Consider the following 24,266-nt stretch of genomic DNA (forward strand, 5'->3'; position numbering starts at 1 on the left):
ATATCAATTCATGGTTATAAAGAGTAAAAAAATAGAAAATAAATCAAAATATTAAGAGGAGAAGCAAGGAAGGAAAGGAGAACGAGAACTATGGGACACAGGATGAAAAGACATCAAACCTACTGTACCATTGCACAGTGGTGAACCAACATGTCACTTAAAGCCTGCAAGAGACCGCTCTTATGAATTGCCTTTGATCAGTCTGTTCGTTATTCTCACCCCAATCATCAGCACAATGGCTTCTCTTAACCCGACACACACAAAAAACTTCCAAAAGACTCATTCTGCCCTCTGCCGAATGAGTCAGTCCCAAAAGCTGCCTTTATCCCCCGTCTGTGAAATTAAGCAGAGCTTAAGAGAGCAAGAACTAGAACCTTTTTGTGTGTGCCAACGTTGTATGCTAAAAAAGGAAAACAAGAAAAATAAATCCCTTGAGAATTGTTGTCTCTAGATAGCTAAAGTCATCTAAGGAGTGTCCTTTTTCCCAATGCTTTTATTCTTTTGATTCAAGTAGAGTAGTTCCTTCATGTGAAGTGTGTGTATTTTGGGACAGGGGGAATGGGTTTACTGCTTACCTCAGGTGTCCCACTGCCTTCGTGCGGACCAGTGAGAGGATGATGTAGTCATTCTGCTGACCCTGGAACCTGTCCACTGTTGTCACCTAAGCACACAGACATGACAATGAAGAATCATGCACATACAGTAATGCATAAAGATACTGCTGCTAAGCAATGCTAGTCAGAATGATGTTGATGTTTTTTACTGAGTATTCGAGCACATGCATTTTTGTGTGTAGTGGCAGGTTGGCGGGGGTGGATTTAGCAGAGTCGTTAAGAGTGCAAGTTAGAGAGCTTTCCATCCCAAATTCGGAGAAGACGCAGAATTTTTGTTTCGTTTTTATACTACGAAGATGAATGAGTTTTTGTTGTCATTTCCGTTATCGCTGTGGGCCATATGTATAGCTTGGCGGCGTTAATGCGGCTTAGGGGGTATTCTTCCACCGCTCACAGCTTACCTGAGGCCCCAGGACTGAGGGGCCACAGCACCTGGGGGCCGCACCGCCTCGCTGGGAGACTATTTCAGTGTGATGGAAGAATTGCGGGAAAAGCAGCTAGCTATGGGTTTATTTTCTTCCTCAGTGCAAAAGGAAACTCGTGTCAGCCCATTTGCTTTCATTCCCTGGTAATCCTCTGTCCTCTTGAGAAGTGTGCTTATTCCACAGCCCGCTTCAGATGAGTAAAAGATCTGTGTTGAGAGTGAGAGCCTTGCATAATAAGTGGCGACATACTGCTCGTGTGCTTGCGATTAGCTGGAATGCCCAAGAAGCCAATAAGCCACGTAAAAACAGAACATGCAACAGATACTGTATGCTAGTTTTTCCTCTGTGTGTGGCATTCATATCACCATACAATTATATGCCATGAGCAGTATGTACTGAACATTAAGTGACTGGCTGCATACTCGATGTCCCAACCTATCTTAGCTAACAAAACAACCGTTTTACTAAAAATACACATTGGAAGAGAAGAAATGTGATATCCCCCTTCTCTCCAGTGAATATAGCCTCGACAAGCCATCAATCAATGCAGTGGTAAACATAAGTATTGGCCATATGAAGGACATCTGGAGAAGTCCTCTGTTTTCCTCTACCAGTCCATACTGGATCAATAGGACAGCAGCTGGTATCACGAGGCCACTGCCCCAGGACCACAGCAACTAGCCCACCAACCAACAGCTTTAAATAAATCATCCCACTGATCAAATGCAACATTCAGCAACTCTGGGACCTCTTGCCAAACCCCTTGAAGCCCCCTTAGGGCCAATAGGAAGGGTGTGCATGTGACGGTGTCTGTGTGTGTAGTGCCATAGATGGGGTTGAAACAAGGAAGTGGACCAATATTTATTTGCGTCTCCCTGTTGCTATGTAGAACAGGTGCAGCACTAGAGGCAACAATATGCCAGTTTGTACAATAGCATGAGGAGGCATCGACTTGTCTGTTCTAGTGAAACAGACACCAAACCCAAGGCTGGGAGGAACACCCACCAAGTTCACCATGTGGCCTCAAATTACCCCCAGAGAAGAGAATGAAGATGCAAGCACACACAGAGTCACACACACACACGCATGCACACTCACTTGCGCACACACGCAAACCCTGAGGTAGACTGATACAGACACATACACACAAACTATCCAAAGACTGAAGGGGCTAAATATGCCACATGGTTTCAGCCAAAACAACTCCACTTGTTTTCCATTAGACTGTTGTATGGAAGACAGTTATTCTTGGCCCACAGAGAGAGGAGAGACAATGACAGGGAGGGAGGGAGAGAGAAAGAGAGAACAAGAATGAGTCCCAGATAGAGCGTCTCTCTTGGGAGTATAGCATTTTGCATGCTGTTTAGTTATTTATATGAAATCTTCCAGCGAGTGAATTGCAGAGGTCGTGTCATTGTGGCAGGCACATGTCTATACTTACAAATACATGCATGGCACGCACACACAGAAAAATCATAGTCACACAAGCATGCAGATATGTGTACACACACACACACACAGAAAGTCACATATAATCATACAAGCATGCAGGTCACACACACGCGGCCCCACACACACACACACACACACACACACACACACACACACACACACACACACACACACACACACACACACACACACACACACACACACACACACACACACACACACACACACACACACACACACACACACACACACACACACACACACACACACACACACACACACACACACACACACACACACACACACACACACACACACGTTCCTAATAGAAGTCATTTGACTGCGGGGAGAAGAGGACTCATTTCATTTCACCTTCCTACCCTCTTCCTGCTCATTGTCACAACCACAATGACACAGTGTCTGAGCAGAAGCCCTCGCCCCTCATAGTTGCAAATGTGGTTGAAAAATTCATCGGTCTCATTCTCCTCCTCTCTCGTTCACTCCCTGCGACCCCACTATGACTTATTCATGCACATTATGCCGCAAGGAGGCGCAGAAGTCATAGATTGTCGATTGTTCAATTTTTCACGAGGAACTCCTCGAGGGCAGAATGCCGTGGCAGTCTAACGCCTAGTGTCTCTTCGTACCCCACCGCTGGCACCGCCGCCCTCGTCTAGAATAAGGCGTGCCGAGATATGTGCCGCATATGTGTACTGTACGACTAGTTGCAAGTGTGCCCCGGGTTCCATCACTAAATGATGTATGAACTGATTCAACTCTGTCCCGTTGTTTACCAATTTCGAAACAGTCAATGTAATCTAACACTGCTCCTCTTAGAGGGGGACTGCACTGTGGCGGTGAGCTTGTGCATGCGATTCTTCATTGAATAACCTCTTGAAACTCTGTTTCAACGTAATGAGTGGGATCTAGAAACAGGGTTGTGCGTCTACACCCACAGCTAATCAAAAAAACCCAACAAAAACAAAACAAAGGGCATTAAAAATGCATTAATTACATTGCATTAAAAACAGAGTGAAAATTATGTCAGTCTGCGTGCATGTGCAAGCAAACCATGTTTTTTTAAGATTCGGCACTCTTCTGTTTTGTCTTGCTTTCTAATTATCTTCTTCTTAGTGTTTCAGTTTGTATGGATGAGACTGTGACCCATATGTATTGGCCTTCCCCTCTCCATGCGAGTAATTACAGCTGTCATGGAGAAGTGGGCTGGCTGCTGACATTCACTGGGTTCTGGCCGTCGTGAAGCGCTGTCAAGATGCACATTGCGGACCGATAGTCAGATATCATGACCTTTCAGCTGCTAAGCATTCCTTCTCATCTCTCCATCTTTCATCCCCTTACTTGTCTTATACAAAACAATCTAGCAGCCTCTGCCAGTAGAGATCAAAGCTAGGGAGGAGAGTGAGGGAGAGAACAGAGAGAGAGAGTTGAGAAATTCAGGGAAAGCAAAGCAGACAGAATTCAAGACTTTTTATTCTCAGAAAAGCAGGTACCGGTATCCCGATTTCCTCTTAACTCATTCCCCGCCTAGGGCGAGATTGGACGAGATTAATCAACGATCACAGATCGCCTAGGGTGAGATTGGAAGAGATAAGGGTTTATAATGTTTAATAAGGATTTTTACCGGCTTTTGACGTCACCGTCACCAGGCAACGGATCACTTCCGTGATCGGATATTATGATCGTTATTTTCCATCCACTGGTCCCTGGCTAGCGCGTATCCAAAAAACTCTTTGTATTGGAATTGAGCTCAGATTGAGGTGATCATTCAAAACATCAACATCATGTTTTGGGAGGTCAATAAAAAATTATTGCGACCTCGCTGTACCGTTTCCAGCGATTATGATGAAAACTAAAGTATGTGCCCTGTGCCCCGGACATGATTCCATGTTCCGGAAGTGCATCAATTTCGGTGGTCGCTGAAAACCGTGGCACTGAGCCAATAGCACCATCTAGTGGCGGCAGGGAAGACGTTAAAGAGCCCTCGAGCAATAAGCCAGCTGTGTTTTTTCACCTTTGTTATCTGTTTAGCCTAGGGTGAGTTCCTGTTATTGCTATATGAAGAGTGTATTTACAGTCTGATTTGGCCTGGGACTTGAGCCGAGGATAGCAGTGCTTTCAGATCTGCATCTGCTGTGCATTTTGAAAAGAACAGTTGTTGCAGCAACTATTCTGCTTCTCTAATGCTTCAAGATGTTCTCCAGTGTTTACACACATTTCTGTTGATGCATAGTTCCAGAAATTCCATCTGCTCAATGAAATAGATATCATTTCTTCCAAAGAATTGACCTGGAAGAGATGGGTTCCTCTTTCTGGACAGGATCATTGCCTTACACTGTGCTCGAAAGCAACCGATCAGGCATCAGCATGCTTTTTTTAATTGCTTTACTTCTTTTTCTTTTCTTCTCTGAAACTTTGATTTTTATTTAAACCCCTTTGGGATTAAACAAGTGAAAACGTTTACAATATGCCCATTAAAATTATCCAAATTAATTCAAAATACGTCATATTTCTTTACATTTTGGAAAGATTTAACACTGAGGTGCCCGCAATGTTTAAGTGCCCACTCTCTTCCTGCACCCTTTTGCAATGTGAAATGCCACCGAATCTGTAATCCTTTTCCATTCTGCTTCTCTCTTGTCATATGGGCCATGTGAAAAATAATGATGCCCCATATCTCCTGCATATTTCCGCGTGCTGAAAATAGCCGATCTACAAGCTCACAACGTGTTGCGGAGGCGACGCGTTGTGATCTTGCAGATCAGCTATTTTCAGCATGCCGTCGTCATATGGCGAAGCACAAGTCAGGCTTCACTTTGTTTTTAGCCGAGGTGACGTACACAGACACACATGGCTCCTCGATGCAAAATAAACAGTTAGTGTAAGGGACAGTAGGTCGGGACACGGTATTGATAAGCTATGAGATTTTTCCGGTGGCACGTTATGTTTAATCCAACAACAAGTTTACCTCAGTGTTTGGGACATGTTCGGTCTGTGTGGATGATAGCCCTGGTCCAGTGCGCTAGCGAGACTCGTTAACACATTAGCGATACTCAGGGCTACGTGGATGAGTGAGCAGACTGAGCACACAACATCAGAGAGTTGTGAGCTGCGCGCATCATGGCAGAGACAGATTACATTAATTTGGTGTTGGACTCAGGTTTATTATGCTTTTAGCAGGACTTTTGGCTTTGTGCAGTGCTTTCATGAGCGAGATACGTACCGTTAATAGTCCAAATAAAGTTTGATTTAAATGCGATTAATCGTATACCTAAAAACACAGATGAAGACTTATAGCCAAAACGCGTCCTTTCATATGCTGTATTATAAAATGATCTTTACAGATTTTTTTCTAGTTGCCTTTACACTTCATGTGAAGGATGGAGGAGGGACACAAAAAGTAGAGAAAACAAGTGTGGGTGGAGCACAACGTGGCCTGAAGGAGGATGGCCCAGCATTATGCTTCAGGGGAGAATGGAGCTCTGAGATTACACCTACACTCAATTTGACACGCAGGTTCTCTTTCTCACTCTCTCATACATACACACAAAGTACACACACAACAGACAAACAATTGCACATGCCCAGTTAACTGCGTACACACAAATAAATACTAAACATTAGAATATTGTATAGAATTGTAAATCACAATCTACTAGCAGTGTTACACATTGTTTTTCAAAGTGACCGTCGGAAGACTGGACTGAACGCGACACCTAGGAAACCACACAAAAGGTGTAAAAAGGTGTTTGCTGCGTTCAAGTACTGACAGCAGTCTGTTACACTATATACATGTACAGTATAAGATACAGTTGATGTGTCCAAGGTATGTGCTCTGCAATGTTAATTTGTATTAATATGATGTCACACTACGCTTAACCACACAAAACTCCTAGTTTACACATTTACAAAGAAATTCCCAAATGACTATCCCTAGTGAGTATACGACAGAGGATAGGATAGTTCACATCAACACAAGCAACCCCCCCCCCCCCCCCCCCCCCCCCAAGCCTTAGCCAGTTCGGTTGAGTACATTGCTCTGGTCTAAGTACAGGCTTACTGCTGTACAGGCGCACGCGCGTGCAGGTGCAAATTTAAGTTAGACACAAGGCCTGTGAGAATTGAGAGCTGTGAACGTCTCTCTTGACAGAGTCGATGATATAGCGGGTTTGTTGTTAAGGCTAAGAGATTGCAGAAGACATCTGGAGATGTGAAGAGCCAGTGTTTGTGTGTTGTGCATATGTTAACTACAGCAGCATTTCTGCATGCTACATACTGTATGAAGTAAGAACACGTCTGGTGGGAATAGAGATGCCTTACTGACAGACGAGAACAAATGTTTGACGTCACTCTCTGGAGGTGCCCAGGCTGTGTGTGTGTGTGGTCGGTTTCATTTCACTGTGCTAAAGCGAGTGGATTTATGTCTGTCATAAGAGTACCTCATGCAGGAACTATAAAGATCACATGAAAAATAAAATATATGGGTTAGTTTGGTTTCCAAACTAATACAAGGTATACATGCGTACGTCTCGAAACGTCACGTCCAATGGTGTAAACAGGAACCAACATGTTTTTAAGCTTAGGAGCATGACCCAGTGTGCAGACTTTATTCTTCTTTGCAGATTCTAACCTCAGCCAGCACCTGTTTTTTAGTGAGTGGATGTGTGTACTTGTACTTTAGTGTTTCTTTAATAATGTATACAGATACCTGTACATTTTTAAAATATCCTATCTTACGTTATCACTGCCCCCACTTTCCATTGTTATGTTTATCTTTAAATTATCACACGTCAGTAGCTACCAGGTCCATAACACACTTCAGCGTTGCACAGCGATATTGACATTGCCCACCATTTCTGTGATATTTATTGTCTTTGCCCCCTTTTGCCTCTGCAGCCAATCACACCGGACAGCTCCAGAAAGCAACACCATTAGCCAATCACGTGACACAGTGCAATGCATGTTGGGTTACAGGTGCATGATGGGAAACAGATTTATTTATTTTTTTATATAAATTTGCTTTTTATTCCTAGACTATTTTTACATCCAGACAGTTGCTTTGGCGTGTTGCTGTCCAGAAACGACTTGTCCTTACCTTATTGGGCTGTCCGAAGAAGGGGTTCCCAGCACAGCGCTGGTTGATGACATCTCTGATCAGGTGCTTCTGTCCGTTGTAAGTGGTGAGGATGCTGATGCGGTCAGCAGGGTAACCCAGCAGACGCATGTACATGAACAGAGCCACAGAGTACTCCGCCTCACCCAGGTTCTACACAGGGGGAGAGAAGAAGAGGATAGAAAAGTGGGCAATCTTTCAAAAAATCAGTTGGACAAAACAAAATTGACTTCATGTACGGTAATGTCATTGTTTCCGAGTGGAGGGGGTCCACTGCTATTGTACCCTACTGGCTCACCTGCCGTCAGTGTTCGGACTAATGCATTACAAAGTGACGCAGTGTTCGGACTAATGCATTACAATGTGACGCATTAGTCAAAACTACTTTTAGTGGCAACTAGTGACATAACTAATGACTCTTCAATTCCAAAACACTGTTATTTAAATGACTCGTTACTTTATGTGGATGTAGCCGACAACATCAGAGGATTAGAGGTTTATTATGATCCACCTTCTCCTCACACTATCCCACATTACTATTGAAACAAACACACCAACCAATACAATAGTACTACAGTAGTTACTTATAGAATGCAGTAACTATAAAAGTAACTAAGTCACTTTTTGAGAGTAGTAGTCCCAATTCGGGAAGATGTAGCGCCTCAATCCTACTCCTTCTGTTCAACAGCCCCCACTCACAGGCGCTGCTCCAGCCTATAGGAGTCACTAGCGTAGCTACAAAGGTCACTCTGCTCGCCTGTGTTCCCTGAACACAGCCAGTTGTGTTTGTAAAGACGTGGCAAAGCCTGATGCATAGTAGAGTTCAGTTACAGTATCTGAATGCAAGTTGAGTTGCATACTGTTCTGAAATGAACAGAATCTAATGTCTTCGTAAACTGACAGTATGCTTTGGAAAATGGTCAGCGGTAATGTTGCAAATAGAGGGTATGCGCATGCATAAAGTGAGTAGCGAATAGAGTGGCAAAGTGAGTTTAACGTTGTTTAATGAAATCAGATAGGACTTTTCTGTTTGAATGTATGGGCTGTCAAGGCCAGAAAGTAGTTTTTGCCACTCCGTACGCGTTCCAGCATAACTTCCGGGTATGATGATGAGGTCATGCGCATACCCTCTATTGCTTGGCCTACATCTGTAACAGGGACCCAGTCACCTGTCTCCTAAGTGTGTGAGCAATGCACCGCTCAGTTTAGAGAATCACATACTAGCAGACAATTGCTCAAATATACAAGTCACTATTGACTGCACACATCTGTGGTTGCCTAATTCCTTTTGAACACCATCCCCCTCTCATTGTCTCTTCCTACCTTACAGACAGACGAGACAAGCACGCACGCTCTCAGACAGACAGAAGCTCACTCAGACATTCACTGACTGTCACTCACGGTCTGACTTCTCAGCCAGATGAAAGCCCTCTCTCATTCATGCATGAGTAGCCATCTGATTTGGGTTGGAATTAATTACCTTACACAAAGCACAGCAATAGCACTAGCTAGCTATCATTTAGGACATAATGTCCTGTCCTTGGTTCCCTGCATAAAAGCAAAGGAAAGGAGACAATGGGAGATTTTGTTGTAGTGAATTAGATATTAATCATCTATTAAAAAAAGGATAATCACCTTTTGGGGCGTGACAAATTGTTGGATCTTAAAAACAAGTTTCATCATTCAGTCCTCTGGCAGAACGCTATTATGTTACCCCTATAATCCAATTTACATTTTAATTAGCAAAGATGAATTTAATCAAAAATGTAATCAGTTTGGCTCACTGCCTACTCTTTCCATTCTAAACAAAGATCTTTGTCTTTGAATTAAGTAAACATAGTGGCACCCAATAATTGAAAAGTAAACTGACAAAATGTTATTCATCTGAAACAGAACATGACTATACAATAAAATATGATGAAATGAGTTCTTAATCAGTCACAAGCATGACAAGTAGGCTAGTTCCATCCATCCATCTTCAACCACTTATCCGTAGTCCGGTCACAGGGGCAACAGGTCCACCAGAGAGTTCCAGACTTCCCATATAGTGGAGATATAAACCCTCCAACCCTCAACAGGCATTCTAACCAGATGCCCAAACCACCTAGGCTAGTTCAAAAGTACAAATGAATTAACACTTTTATGCCCCGGAATCTTTCAAAATAAAGGCGCTAGAGTAGCAGATGAGACAGATTTTACTTTGAAAAGCCCCGCCTTCCATTTCCCCCCAAAACTGGGAGGTATAATGTTACATTACTACCTCGCCCTACCTCTTGTCTGATCTCTCTTTAGAAGGATTTACATTCCAAACGAGATGCTTGGTTAAGTCACAAATTAGGACAGCACATGGCCGTTCTGATCAAAACCATGGAGAGATTTAGAGATAATATCAAGTTTGTCGGCACCTAAACAAGAAAGTGAATGGGCGCATGTCTGGGAGAGTTAAGCAAGGCTGTCCTACGGGTGTAATTATAAAGATGTTTGGGGATGTCCTTGCTCAAGAGCAGGTTCTGACATATCCATATATGGAGATCTAAGGGTTTGACGTTTGAGGTCAGATGCACTGATGGTGCCTGACCAACACACTGACGGGAAATGCACGATTCCATATATACGTGTGACCTTCGGTCGCAATGAAAACTACTGTCAATGCACTATACTGTAGTTACTGTTCAGTAGCTAGTTGACTAGCTGAGGCTGTGACCCATCCAGGGCTCTGGGCTACTACAACAGGACATGTTTTAATAGGTGACCACGTTTGAATAACAAAAAAGGTCAAGCACATTCATATTTCATCTCAGTTCCAATCAAATAGGATGCAAAGAAACACCACTCTAAACACACCAACCTCTAACCGTTTTTCTTTTTTTTAACCAAAGCCTCCTGGCCCTGCAGGGTGATCTACCCCCCAAACACGACCACAAATTTAAAAAAAAGAAGAAAAAAAAGGCCAACAGTATGCATTATTCACTCAATTTTAATTAAGCAGAGACCGCAGCCTCTCAATTTTGTGCTATTGAAGTCATTCATGGGGCTTGGGTCATAGATCTCGATCCAGCCACATCAGAGTCAAAACATCAAAACCCTAGGCAGCCTTTGTTCCTCTGGCCCTCTAGCTGGCCTGGGAGATATTGAGCATAATCAATAACAATGAGGATCACCAGCACTCTGTTACTGCATACCAACAGAAATGTTTTGTCAGTGCTTGGAATGCCTCAGACTTGTGCTCTTAAGGTTACGGTTGGCTCGGAGGGAAAAGCTATACACTTAATTCTGTATGCAAATACATGAGAAGGAGGGACACTAAGAGTGTCTCACTGCAGTTTATAGTATACAAGAAATACACGGGAGAGAACCACATGTCATATGCGTGCGTGTGTGTGAGTGCGCTCGCGTGTGAAGCCCCCGCTGTACAAGCTGAATTTTGCAGAATTTAAAATTAGAATATTATTGTGTTGGATAAAAAATGGTGCGCATAGTATATGGAAGGTTATGGAGGTTAGGTAAAGTGAACCAATATTTATATCATGTTTTCTCAGAGTTTACGCAAGTGCCCGATTATATTGCCTGGATTACAACAATGCTCTCAAACATAAAATAAAGACTTGTGTAACCTACCGGACAGAGTACAGTAATCCTGCTATTGTTTTAACAGTGCGAGGCGAGCGTCATAATAAATACAGCTTGTAAAGTGACGGAATGCTCAAGCATGGACAGTCCGGCGTCCATGCGGGTTGATAAAAGCTGCAATTAACCAATTCAGGACGGGAACCCCTTTGTGTTTTAAGCACCATGTTATACTTTAGCTGTTGAAAAATAGCAGCTCTACAAGCTACGAGTTTACTTTGTAGATCTGCTATTTTTGAAAAATCATGAAAATGTGGCGCAAATCTTTGAATATATATTCTTTCACAGCAATTTCTTTTAACGCTTATCTTTGCTTCTGGAAGGTCGCTGGAACATCATATTTTCAGATGGGGGTCTGCGGCCAAATACAGATAATTCTGGGGATCCTTGACATGAATATGGTTGAGCACCACTGACATAGAAACATAGGTTTTTCAGAAAACTGATTTAGAAGCAATTTCTTTTTAAAATCGGCTTCAGGACTAAATGGGTTAAAATACAAAGGATATGACATTGATGTCATCATGCAGGGATTGTTTCAAACTCGTAGGATTAACCACTTAATCCCCAACCTCTTATGTCTGGCACTGAAGACCGTCATCGAGCACAGAATTTACTTTATTAAACATTGCCTGGTAGCCACGACCACTAATCAAATATATATTTGATTTCCCCCCAAAATTCGACAAATATTCGATATATATATATATATTTATTCCCCTGCCCTAGTTGGCACCTTCCAGTTGTGCTCTTCTTGTTTGTGTTTAGTATAAATGTGATCTAATGGCCTGGCACCATAGGGCACTGTTCCCCAAACCACGGGTCGGGATCCATTTGTGGGTCGTGGACACATTTTTGTGGGTCCCTCTATTTTTTTGTTTCCTACATTTAGTTTTAAATTATTATTATTTCAAAACGTTTTCAAAAAAACATTCCCAAGAACATTTTCATGAATTAAATAAATAAATAAAACGATAATGTTTTTTCCAGAAAAATCTAAGAAATTCCATAATTAGAAAACAAATGTTTAACAAGAACAATAGCCGATCTACAAGCTCAACGCGTTGTGAGCCATTAGATCAGCTATTTCCATGAACCTTAGACTATAACCTTGCGTCACCAGGATTTTCCAAACAGCAGTGGAAAGTTGATTCGGGGAGCATGAGGATACCAAGGATTCGTCAGTGATGTCACTGACTGTGGTTATATAACAGCTTAGAGTCCTTGCTACCTCCGTTGCATAGCATAACAGTACGTGGCATGACTGTCGTATGATCGTATCCTTGGTATTTATTGTGTGGGTTGCGAGCAGCAGTGTAACAACAACAGCTGTAGATTATTTTGTCACGCTCATGCTAATGAAACAGAAAAGGGGATTATTATTTCATTCATCTTTCATGATGACATTCAAGTATAACTATCAGAAGATAACCCCAGTAAAGTAATGTGTCACTCTGCAAGTTTAACTAAAGTTTTCCACCTGTCTAAAGTCATTTCTTAAAAAGACAGACCTAAACCTTTTTTTAATCATACTACTGTATATACATACCATTTAATCATGATATAATATGTTGTGATATAATAATATAGCAGTGGGTAGCCTACTTCCGTCATTCATTGATTAGAACTGTCTCCTGTGTTTTGGTAAGCTGATGCGAGACAAGACAACCCACTGCGCCCCCCGTAAAGGTTTCTACTGTGCCACTGAGTAAAATCCACGACAGCATTTGCTCCACTATATGCAATTTATGATGCAGTCATTGCAGTGAGTTAATGCCGTTTACAATGCAGCAGGCACACAGAAAATAATAACCCCTGTACCCGAGGAAAGCAATTTTCTAACTATAGGAGAGGTGGATTAAGGGAAACATTTTCGCATTTTTATGAGCCATTTGATATCCATGGGGAGGCACTAGCAATGTGCCATAGTGGGGTGAGACTTGACTTAAAATGTGCTTTAGCAAATGAGCCAAACAGGGACATTGCTGCTGGCTGTCACTTGGTTGCTGGTGCTCAATGAAGAGCCTTTGGGTGCGGAGTAAGAGAATGGCCGTGTGTGCGGAGTGTATAATGTGTGTGTATGTCCACGGTGGGGGTCGGAGCAGTGTTTGTACAGCTGTGACAGACATTCACCATGCACTAGACACATTGCTTCTCTAGTGTCCAATTTACTCCCCCCCGATTCCTTATTATGTCGGGGGTGAGTGTTTGAGTGATGTGCCCAGTTCCCTTGAGGTGCCTGAAAATGGCAACAGGCAAATGGAGAAAGAGTTTCATGTGACTTAGTGCCTCGAGTGACACACATGGTTCGCATTTAAGAACAATAAGCAGCTTCATCGACATGCCCACGTGTAATGCCTGGTTGGCACCAGTCAAAATGTTGGCAGAGTAACAGTAATAGTGTGCATAACACACACACACACACACACACACACACACACACACACACACACACACACACACACACACACACACACACACACACACACACACACACACACACACACACACACACACACACACACACACACACACACACACACACACACACACACACACACACACACACACACACACACACACACACACACACACACACACACACACACACACACACACACACACACACACACACGAACTCATACCAGTGCCTGAAAGGTACTTTTTGTCAGTAAATAATAAGTCCAAACTTCTCCATTTCAACATCGTCATTAACTTGAACATTTTCTTATTGGTTTATATATTTTTGTTGTCATACACCTGTATGGAAATCATTCTTTTGACATAGGCATTACACTAATTATCTATTAATTATAATAAAACCTAGCACTGTGGTAATGCCATCAGCATCCATAAAAGTACCATAAGTCTGGTACCCGACCCTAGTGTGCATAGACACAGACACACACACACAATGTTGAAAGTCCCAGGCCCAGCAATTTAATGAAAGACAATATGGAAGGACAAACCCATTAGTTTGTGCTGTGCTGTGATTTTAGCTGAATATTGTGTGTACTGTAGGTAGACTGTCTACAAGAGTATGGACTATTGACCTGGCAGAATAAAGTATCTGTATGTGCATGCAGACTTACTGACTCCCCATTTTCCTCCGTAGTCTGAAAACTCACCTCTTCAGACTCCATCTTAGCCCGTAGCACTTGCACTAGCCTCAACGACCTTACAGGCACGTATGCAAAGGCTCAACTTATGTAATTTAGAAGGCAATTTATGTAGACATCTATGTATTTGATGTATTACCATGTGTTGTTCTTGCTTACTGTAAAACGCTCTGGATTAAGAGCGTCTGCTAAATGCCTAAATTGTGTGTGTGTGTGTGTATTATTGACCTGGTAGAAGTAAGGGTTGGGCTCAGATTCTCCAACCCCATTGAAGTCCTCCACATTGACGAGCTGGAAGTCAAAGGTCAGGCCCGGGTTGGGCACTTGAAACTGTGGCAGAAGCTGGACATGGGGCAGGTTCCCCAGCTGCTTGTAGCGCCAGTTATACAGGTTACACAGGCTGGTGGGAGAGAGATGAAAACATTATTACTTCTATCCTCAAAACCCCCTTACAGTATATGACAAATTTGTGCTCAAGATAAATTATTTACCATTCGTTTTAATATATGCATAGATAAGCAGAAACATAATATCAAAATGTGTACACACTATACAATATATTAGAGCTCGACAAATACATCAGGCCGATATTAGCATTTTTAGACCAGTAGTCAAGGATGAGACTCCCAGCACAGACGGATACTCGGATAGGGATGAAAGGGAAGGTTTGTTGGGTGCAAGTTACCTACTGTAGCTTATGTCACCCAGGTGACAAATCACATTGTTGGTATTCAAATCTAGTCTCAGCGTGGCAGTCAGAAAGAATGAAATAGTAATATTCTGTGTTTTCTGTTTTGACAAACACAGGTAATATTTATCCTGTGCGTATAGGGATATTACTCCCTAATTGATTGGCAGTATTGACGTATTCAGTGACATGGGATTTTTGTATATATTAAATAACATTTTACATTGGTGGAATATTAACATTAATGTTGTCAACTAATTTTAGAAATGAACTATAAAATGCATGCATACTATCTAAAATAGATGGATGAAAAAAATATATAAAAAACATAAAGGTCATTTGACCTTTTGCTTTGTTTCCGGAATGCTAATATAGCCATTTTTCATTGTACTGTACAGTATGTTTTGTTTGCTGGACCTAAAGAATGCTCACTGTCCCTGCAGTGTTAGGTAATGGGCATCATAATAAAAGGCAACAATAATATATACATAGAGTAGCAGAGGTAAACAATCTAGGATGGCCATTACTTATGCAATACAGTTAATTTAGGATTCATTCCATAGCTATGGTCTATTAGTCAAAGAATTACCACTGTGTCCATGTGCATTAGCAGTTAATTATTTAATGGTACTGAGAGGTTAGATACAGTAGTATGTGTATCTCTTTTTGCAGGACGTGATTGCTATTATGATGAGAAATAACGGTAATTATCTGCCTCCATACATAATTTGTAACATCATTAAAACAGTTATCAATGAATTCACAGAATCCATATAGACTCTGCTGTCCAAACTTTCTTGACATTTTTGTTCAATGTTAAGCCAATGTGACACACCTTGCGCGGGCTCTGCCCTGGGCGTCAAGATCAACTGGGGGCACCCCTAGGCGTACAAATCGAGTGAAAAGGGACTGCTCCATGTTGGAGTACTTCTGGAAGGCCATATTCTTGATTACAGGAGGCAGTTGGTGGTGGTCTCCAATCATGATCCAGCGCTTCAGCCTGCTGTAGCCATCCTCTGGGTTCTATACAGCACATGAGTGGTGGGGGAAGAAGAGTGGTTACGTTAAGAACAGAAACTAGTGAAACAACCACAGGATATTAATCTTCGTTGTGGGTCTGGAATTAACTTAGATCAAGAATAAGTATTAAACGGAATGTTGGATCGGCGTGGGACATGTCATTAAGATCATCATTTTAGTTTTGTGAGTCAAACATCACTGCTATATTGTGGTATTGGTATAGCGGCTAAACCAACACCAAATGTGTCCATCAGAGAAAGAGGCTAAACTTTAACCTATTTCTCTGCAAAGAACAGTAATAGATGAACCACTGCTGGGAAAGGTCTCTGGTTAAACGGGGCTCTTGTTCCCACAAAGATGATACAGTCATTGTGCTGGTATTAGGGGGTCTATGTTCTCTACAGCTGCTGGTTTGCAGCCGATTGCCGTCGCTGAAGATGTCGGCTTGAACAAACTATTGTCATTCTTAGAACATGACTACAACATCACATGCCAGTATGGATGTATTTTCCCCATAGCGGTTAAACGTTTAAGCCTTTCGAAATCAGGGAGTTAAATGTTAAGGAAAATGTTGATTTGTCATACCCCTACTGTAATTAATGTTCCTTTCCAACCTCGTCCTTTTCATTGTCGGTCTACCCTCCTCTCACTTGTTATTCGCTTTCTGCTGCACTGCTTGGGTGGTTTTAACAGGCAGGAAGACCAATCTTACTGGCTTGCATTTTAAACACCTTTCGCCTGCCAACGAGAGGCTTCATACAACATCTGTTTTTCATGCTGCCACCTACCCTTACTCTCAGCCCATGTCTTTTTTATCATGCTAATCAGGTTGTGAACTGCTGTCATATCTGTGTTAAGTCAGAGTGCAGGATGGCTGCAGAGAGGGCTGCAGCAGGTACACCTGAGCAAAACGTGTGGCTAAAAATATTTAAAGTAGTTGAAAAAATAAGCTATTATACATCATAGTGATATACTACTCAATGTAGTATAAAGTATAAGCTCTCTGACTTAAGGCCTAACCTGGTTGCTCGGATGGCCTTTACACACCATCTGGTCGGGTCCCCGACTCCCCGCAACAAACTCCCAGGCCATCAAGGCAGCTGTGTTTCAAATTTAACTTCATTTCCTGCAATATGACATTATCATACTGTGGACCCGAGGGTTGCACGCTTAGCTGTATCATGAGCTGTGCCTAGTGTTACAGGAAGCAGTGAAGCATGAATACACTGTACAGTATTTCACTCATGACTGCTCTCCGCTGCTGCTACTAATTAGACGAGGTTTAATTGAAGCTTGACCCCAGACAAACCTGATATGCCAATGCTCATAACTCTGGAAGTGATTCAATCACTGATAAAGGAAGGGTTCAATAAGAGGGAGGGGGAATAAGATGTTGCGTTATGATGTTCTTAGTACACAGCTCTGACTGTGGCTCCCGGAAGAAAAGAAAGATGGAGACCAGAGAAACTCTGACAAGGTACAGTTGGAGGCCATCGATATTGTCCTTTTCTTTTTGCTGAGGTTTGCGTGATCTGCGCAAAAGGACAGTTAACCCATTTTGGGCGGGAACCCCTTTTGGTGTTTTAAACATTATGTTATAATTTAGCTATTGAAAAATAGCAGATCTACAAGCTCATAGCGCGCCACCGAGTGGCGCGCTACGAGCTTGTAGGTCTGCTATTTTTTTTAAATCGTGAAAATATTTATTTCAGAAAACTGGAGGATTTAGAAGGATTTTTTTTAAATTTTGAGGTCAGGCCTAAATGGGTCAAATGATAAGGGACAATATCGGTGGCACCCAACTGTAGTCGGACAGGCTTCTGTGTCCAATGGTCTTATCTGTAAATAGACATTAGTGCCATCTCAGACAATTAGACCCATTACTCTGTATAGAGCTTTCATGTTGCTAGGACACAAAGCCCAAACCCTCATCCATATCCCGTGGTTTAGCTAAAAATTGAAGGGGTGAAGCCCATAAGACAATTTCTCAACTGTCTTTTTTTTTTTTTTTTTTAAGACTGAACATTAACCACTCAACATTACTAGCTGAGCTCAAAACTGACAGAAAGGGCTTTATTATATCCATGAAACAGAACAGAAAGTTCAACTGGATTGCCAGATTGACACCATCTATGCCAACAAAACAGCAAGAGTGTTCCATACTGTGCCGTACTGTACCATACTGGGCTGTACTGTACTGTAGCAGACTGTACTATACCATACTGTACTGTACTGTACTGTACTGTACTGTACTGTACTGTACAATACTTTACTGTACCATACTATTGTACTGCTGCGCCGTGTGTGTGTGTGTGTGTGTGCGCGTGCGTGCATGCGTGCGTGCGTGCAGTGGAACAGGGTGTGGCCTAAAATGTGATGTAATTTGCATCACCGCCAAATGTTGTGCAATAACATGGTATTTCATGCAAATGCAAAATGTACAGTAGTTATGACAGTTGCGTGGGTGGATGTCTGGACAGGCATGCTGTAGGTGTTGTGCATGGTGAGGTTTGGTGGGAGAAGACGAACAAAGGCGCACGTATAAACGTGCACCTTTTACCAAGATGTCATTTGTGTGGGAGATAGATTTTACGGTGCCGTTCACCTGCAGCAGTAGAGGGATGAAGGTCTCTATCTCCAGGATCTGAGCTGCTTCTTCCATCAGGATGTTGTCATACTGATGAAAACAAAAGCAGGTAAAGAAACAATAACACAGGATGGACCAGGTTCTTAAAGTATAGCTCTGTTGTCGGGCAGAAACCACCTAACTACAAAATATTCATCTTTCAGGAAATGAAAAATAGATTATTTTCTTTCCCTTATATATTTAAAACAAAGCAATAGCCTCATCAAAGTTGGTTTTGTGACTTTATTTTCAATTACTTGCATGAGACACAGAGAGGGGTAGAGGTGGGGGAGTTACCTGCTTTAGCAGACAGTTTGAGGGTCCAATGGAGTTAAGAGGTTTTGTCAGAAGCACCTTTTAATACTTTTCATTGGTTCAATCTTTTTAACCAACACACAGAAGTAAAGAGAGTTCAATTGCATTGAACCTGAAATAAATTGTTAGCTGGTTTCTGCCGGACAGCGATGATATGTTAAGGTAGTGAGTGATATTCTTTGCTTAAAACATTAAGTCTTTTGTTAAAAGGTTAAAGCTCTATATTCTGATAGTAATACTTTCTATAATGTGTTCAGTATCATGATTCTCCCAATCTCTCCAGTGCTTTAATAAACAGAAAATACATGTTCAGGTGGGTTGAAAATTGCATCCAATCAGGTGAGTGTCCATTTATCAGCTTCATTGTTCCAGTTCCAATTTTGTTTCGCATTTTCTGTTTATTAAAGAGCGGTAGAGATGGGGAGACCCCCGTTACTGAATAGTATCAGTCTCAGAATATAGAGCTATTTAACACTAATCTTAACAAAAAACAAGTGTGCATTCATGAGTCAAAATAGAGAAACTCACCTTGAACCCAAGTTCCACCAGATCATGGCGTTTTAAAGCGGCATGTGTACAGGTCATGGCGATTATTTTGGCTTCCTTGACCAGTAGGTACTTGGAGCGGTCCAGCCCACTTCTCAGCAGCTCAAAGGCCCTGAACTCCTGACAGGGAAGACGGACAGAGGAACAAGTGTCCGGAGTCAATCACTGTGTTATGATGGACAAGAAAGTCACAGAGGGTGCAGTAGGTATTGGTAATCTCATTATGAATTTGACTGAAATCAAAGATATCAAAGATACATTTATATTATAGCAACTTCACATCACCAGAAATGTATTACATTGCAAGTCATGCAAATGGAACACACACGTGCACTCATGAAGCACCACGTTAGTTTATACAGGGGCACGTGAGTCGCATGCTAATACTGTAAACAGCTGTCAGTCAGTTTTTATTCTCATTCACATCTCAGGTGATCATTGCCGCGCAACGTCAAAGCTTGCCTCCTCCATCCCAGCCTCCACCTTTTGATGTCAAGTCTGGCAAGAGTCTGGAATAGGCTCAAATACTTGGGAAATATATCTGCTGATTCAAGCTAAATATTAATGTCAATGTTGCTGATGTACGTATTGCTCAAAAGTGTAAACTGAATGTTGAACTGTAATTTGCATGTACACAGCTCTAAGTAAACTAGAATTCAATGTTGATATAGCTCTAATCTGATTCATGGCTTTAATGTTAAAATGCATTCAAGTTGTATGCTTCCAGTTTGCATGATTCAAGTTAATCTCATTAACTGTCTTAATAGGTGCTGTTCTTGTATACCCATGGGGGTTTTGCTAATGCTCGGATTTTTGCTTAGCATGCTGCTTCGACAAAATTCAGAGAATATCTCCCAGAGCGTGGAGCCTTTAACGCCAAGTTTAACTGTATACCATTTGTTGCAATAAATGGTGAACCTACTTTGACGTGGGTCACGTGAGTGTCTCCTGTGTAAATGGATGCTTTTTGACGAGAAGACCCAGTAATTATATCACAAAACATAAAGACTCATTTATACTCCATAGCACAATGGTGTCTCTTTTGCCATGTTGTTTCTGCTGAACTCAGTTAAAAAAGTTCCATCTGAGTTCAGCACTGGCAGAGAATCTCATTTGCTGCCCCCACAACCCAAAAGAAATGCAGATTTGCATTAATCAATATACGACCATTTCTGGAAAGAAAACACGGAGAATTGTGGATCCATGCCATGGAAGTCTTTCATCTCTGTTCTAGCATATTCTAAAGTGTGGAAGAGGTACTCCTACTCATTACTGTAGGCATTTAGCTGACAGTGACTTACAAGTGCAAGAGCAAAGTAAATGAAACCTATAACAAATGACAGGGTAAATGGTCAGTGGTCACCTAAGTAGAGTGCAAACTAGAAAAGCCTACTTTAGTGAAACAAAGTATCTAGGATAACACAACAACTGTATACACAACATGCTATGTAAATAACATTCATGGCATTTGTGATCAGGTGTAATCTGTAATCTCAATAACAGAAAAAGGGGAGTAAGTCTGCAGTACTCATAACATAGTTTGGGATCAGACACTAAGATGCTTAGAGAGTTGGCCAAGTTGTTAAGGGAAGGTCTGGGCATTCCTGTATGAGCTACTCCTCAAACAATTTGTAGATGATAATATTTTGTCAGTCTGTGAAAGATGATGGATAGCATTATCAAAGCTGAGCTAGAGCAATAACTGTAAGTCCCTATAGGAAAAAGAAAGCTCAGCTCATTAAGTGTCTGAAGTGTAAAATCTAACGGATACATCAGTGACTGTCTACAGTTGGAGGCCATCGATATTGTCCTTTTCTTTTTGCTGAGGTTTGCGTGATCTGCGCAAAAGGACAGTTAACCCATTTTGGGTGGGAACCCCTTTTGGTGTTTTAAACATTGTTATAATTTAGCTATTGAAAAATAGCAGATCTACAAGCTCATAGCGCGCCACCGAGTGGCACGAGCTTGTAGGTCTGCTATTTTTTTTAAATCGTGAAAATATTTATTTCAGAAAACTGGAGGATTTAGAAGGATTTTTTTTAAATTTTGAGGTCAGGCCTAAATGGGTCAAATGATAAGGGACAATATCGGTGGCACCCAACTGTAATACAATTACACTGGCTTTTGACAAACACAGCAGTGGCTTACCTTGACACACAAGAACCACAGTTTCCCCATTATTTATTTGAAATATCCGATTAAAGACTTTCCTTGGAGACAAATCACAATGGCAAACTAAAAGGCTGTGGTGAAAAACAACACCTTAATGGGTGGGTAACCTAACCTACCCTTTTAGCAAAGTGATTCAGATTGGACTAACTTATGCCTTGGGGAGCGTAAACCAGGTGTAGGTTACTGCTCAATAGTATCTCGAGAAGCACTTCCACCCAGATACTTTTGCATGACTTATTTAAACACCAAAAAGGACTCTTAACCACTTAAAACCTATATACTTTGAAAATAACTGATCTACAAGCTCACAATGCGTTGTAAGCTTGTAGATATGCACTGTATTTTGCATAATATTAACCTAATAAACTCGCCAAATGTTGGCCTATTTTTGCAGAAGATAGATGTTCCTCTATCTTGACATGCCCAAAATCTGGAAGCAAGGGTTCATGTAATTAACTTCCAAAGACTGATAACAGGCCGGCACTGTGGAAGCCCTGCTAGAGGGGAAGAGGGGCAGTATCGTTAAAACAAGACAGCCATGCTATTTTCAGGTTGCCATGCTGGCTGTCTTGGGGCAGTGAGGGGAGGGGAGGGCATGAGGTTTTAAATATTTGATGCATTACTATTTTAGCATTAATATTAAACCAATCAAAACATGCAATATTAACTAGCTCTATTTTTAACCCCAGCGGCACCAGAGTGGTTTGAATGTGGAAATCAAGCTGCGCCAGGACTGGCAGACAGTGTCCGAGGGGAGGGGGGTGAAAGAGGTAAACATTAAACAACAAGGACAGTAAACCTGGAGGAGGAAACCAGAGATGGAGCTGTCTGCACTGGAAGTACAGCGGAATCACATTGTGTTCCCGCTCCTTTTCCTGTGTCTGTCTAATCTGTCTGTTCTTAATAAAAAACTGTCAACGATGCATTCTCTGGAAGGATGGCAGTTCTCTCCATCATACTGTATGGCTTTCCCTATCCTACAGTGGAGAAAGCAAATAAATGTCTTCTAAGCAGATGGATTTCATTGCAGTGTGGGTGTGGCTGAGCAGGGATCTGAGGTCCTGTGTTTGATGCAGTGACACAGGGGGCAGCCAGATAAATCAAGGTCAACACACGTGTTGGGATATTACCTCCAACCAATAACGTCTTTATTGCTTCTCAGAGGCCTTGGCGGGGGTTCCCATTAATCTCTAATGTTATTGTTATTTCTATAGAAATACTGAATGGGCTAAAGAAAGATGGCACTGCATCTTCAGAGTGTGCATGATTTAATGTGTGGTTGTGTGTGTGTCTGTCTGTCTGTGTGTCTGTCTGTGTGTGTGTTACTGTGTGTGTGTGTGTGTTACTGTGTGTGTGTGTGTGTGTGTGTGTGTGTGTGTGTGTGTGTGTGTGTGTGTGCGCGCGTGTTAGAAAGAGTCCGAGAGAGAAATACAGAGTCTAGAGAGAGGAAGAGAAATGAATAGCCTTTATCATTACTGTACATCTTGCAATTAGATAGCTTATCTCATCCGGCAATGGCAAACTAAAAGGCTGTGGCTCAGATTTATTTTCAGAAAAATAATCAGCACACGCACAGCTATCTTAAAGGATGATTTGCTCCCAGCAATTTAAACCAAGAGACAGATGAAATCAGAGCGATGCCAACCTAACACGGCTGCTACAGACAGAGAGGCTGTGTCCAACCAATCACCGCAAATCTAAGACAACCTGTCACCATGGTGGGAGGAGAGGGGAGAAAAGCACAGTCAGGTCACGTGCGCAGCGGGAAGAAGCTCCACCTGGAAACACAGCTGGCTAATGGCCTGTGAGCAATACCCAAAAAGTGCTGACATAAGCCGTGTGCGATGACTGAACAAGTGTGCGTGTGTGCAAGCATGCATGCTTCCATGCATGTGACCTCCTTCCACCCACCTAAAGTGGATTTGCACTATGCATGTACAGCAGAGATTTTAAACTTTTCTTTTTTTTGCCCAAGGAACACCAATGGACAAATCACACACAAAAAAATCACACATGTATTCATATCTCTGCCAAGTAGCCTCTAAAACGTGTTATCACTCTTATTACTCTGTAAACATGATTTTTATTTACTAATGCCAAATAAAAAGTTTTACACTTGTGGAATCACCATTCTACGGAATGTGTGCGTATTTGCGTGTGATAGCATGGGAGTGGCCTGCCTGCTTACCTCCAGCTGAGTGAATATCTTCTTGATGTGGCGGTAACAGCCCTCAGCGATGTCCATGTCCTCTTCATAGGATCGACCCCTGAACACAGGCTGGGGTGCGTTGGAGAAATACTTGCGAAAGGGGAAGTGAGCGGCCACTGCATCCGTCTCCACCTCCTTGCTCTGCTTTGGCTTGACCTTGCTCATGTACTCTTCCCAACGGGATATCACCTGCAAGTGGGTGGGAACACGATAAACACACCATAAGCCTACTGTAGATCCACAATTACCCCTGCGAACATCACATGAAAAGTTACAGAAAAGCCTACAGGGGACTTAATTGGTGTTACAAATGTGCACTGCC

The 24,266-nt window shown here is 42.1% G+C and overlaps 1 protein-coding gene across 6 annotated transcripts in view; it reads right to left on the reverse strand.

Moving 5' to 3' along the window:
* The window catches only part of aqr (aquarius intron-binding spliceosomal factor), an 88,647-nt gene that overhangs the window by 6,758 nt on the left and 57,623 nt on the right, over positions 1 to 24,266 (reverse strand). For all 6 annotated transcript variants that reach the window (XM_079528505.1, XM_079528507.1, XM_079528509.1 and 3 more), the window contains exons 27-33: positions 23,924 to 24,133; positions 19,546 to 19,683; positions 18,682 to 18,753; positions 15,892 to 16,079; positions 14,597 to 14,768; positions 7,605 to 7,775; positions 576 to 661 (exon numbers count right to left, since the gene is read on the reverse strand). In XM_079528505.1, coding sequence (XP_079384631.1) covers positions 576 to 661; positions 7,605 to 7,775; positions 14,597 to 14,768; positions 15,892 to 16,079; positions 18,682 to 18,753; positions 19,546 to 19,683; positions 23,924 to 24,133 — 1,037 coding nt within the window. The remainder of the gene's footprint in view (positions 1 to 575; positions 662 to 7,604; positions 7,776 to 14,596; positions 14,769 to 15,891; positions 16,080 to 18,681; positions 18,754 to 19,545; positions 19,684 to 23,923; positions 24,134 to 24,266) is intronic.

Source organism: Electrona antarctica (genome assembly GCF_951216825.1).
Source record: "Electrona antarctica genome assembly, chromosome: 18".
Lineage (NCBI taxonomy): Eukaryota > Metazoa > Chordata > Actinopteri > Myctophiformes > Myctophidae > Electrona > Electrona antarctica.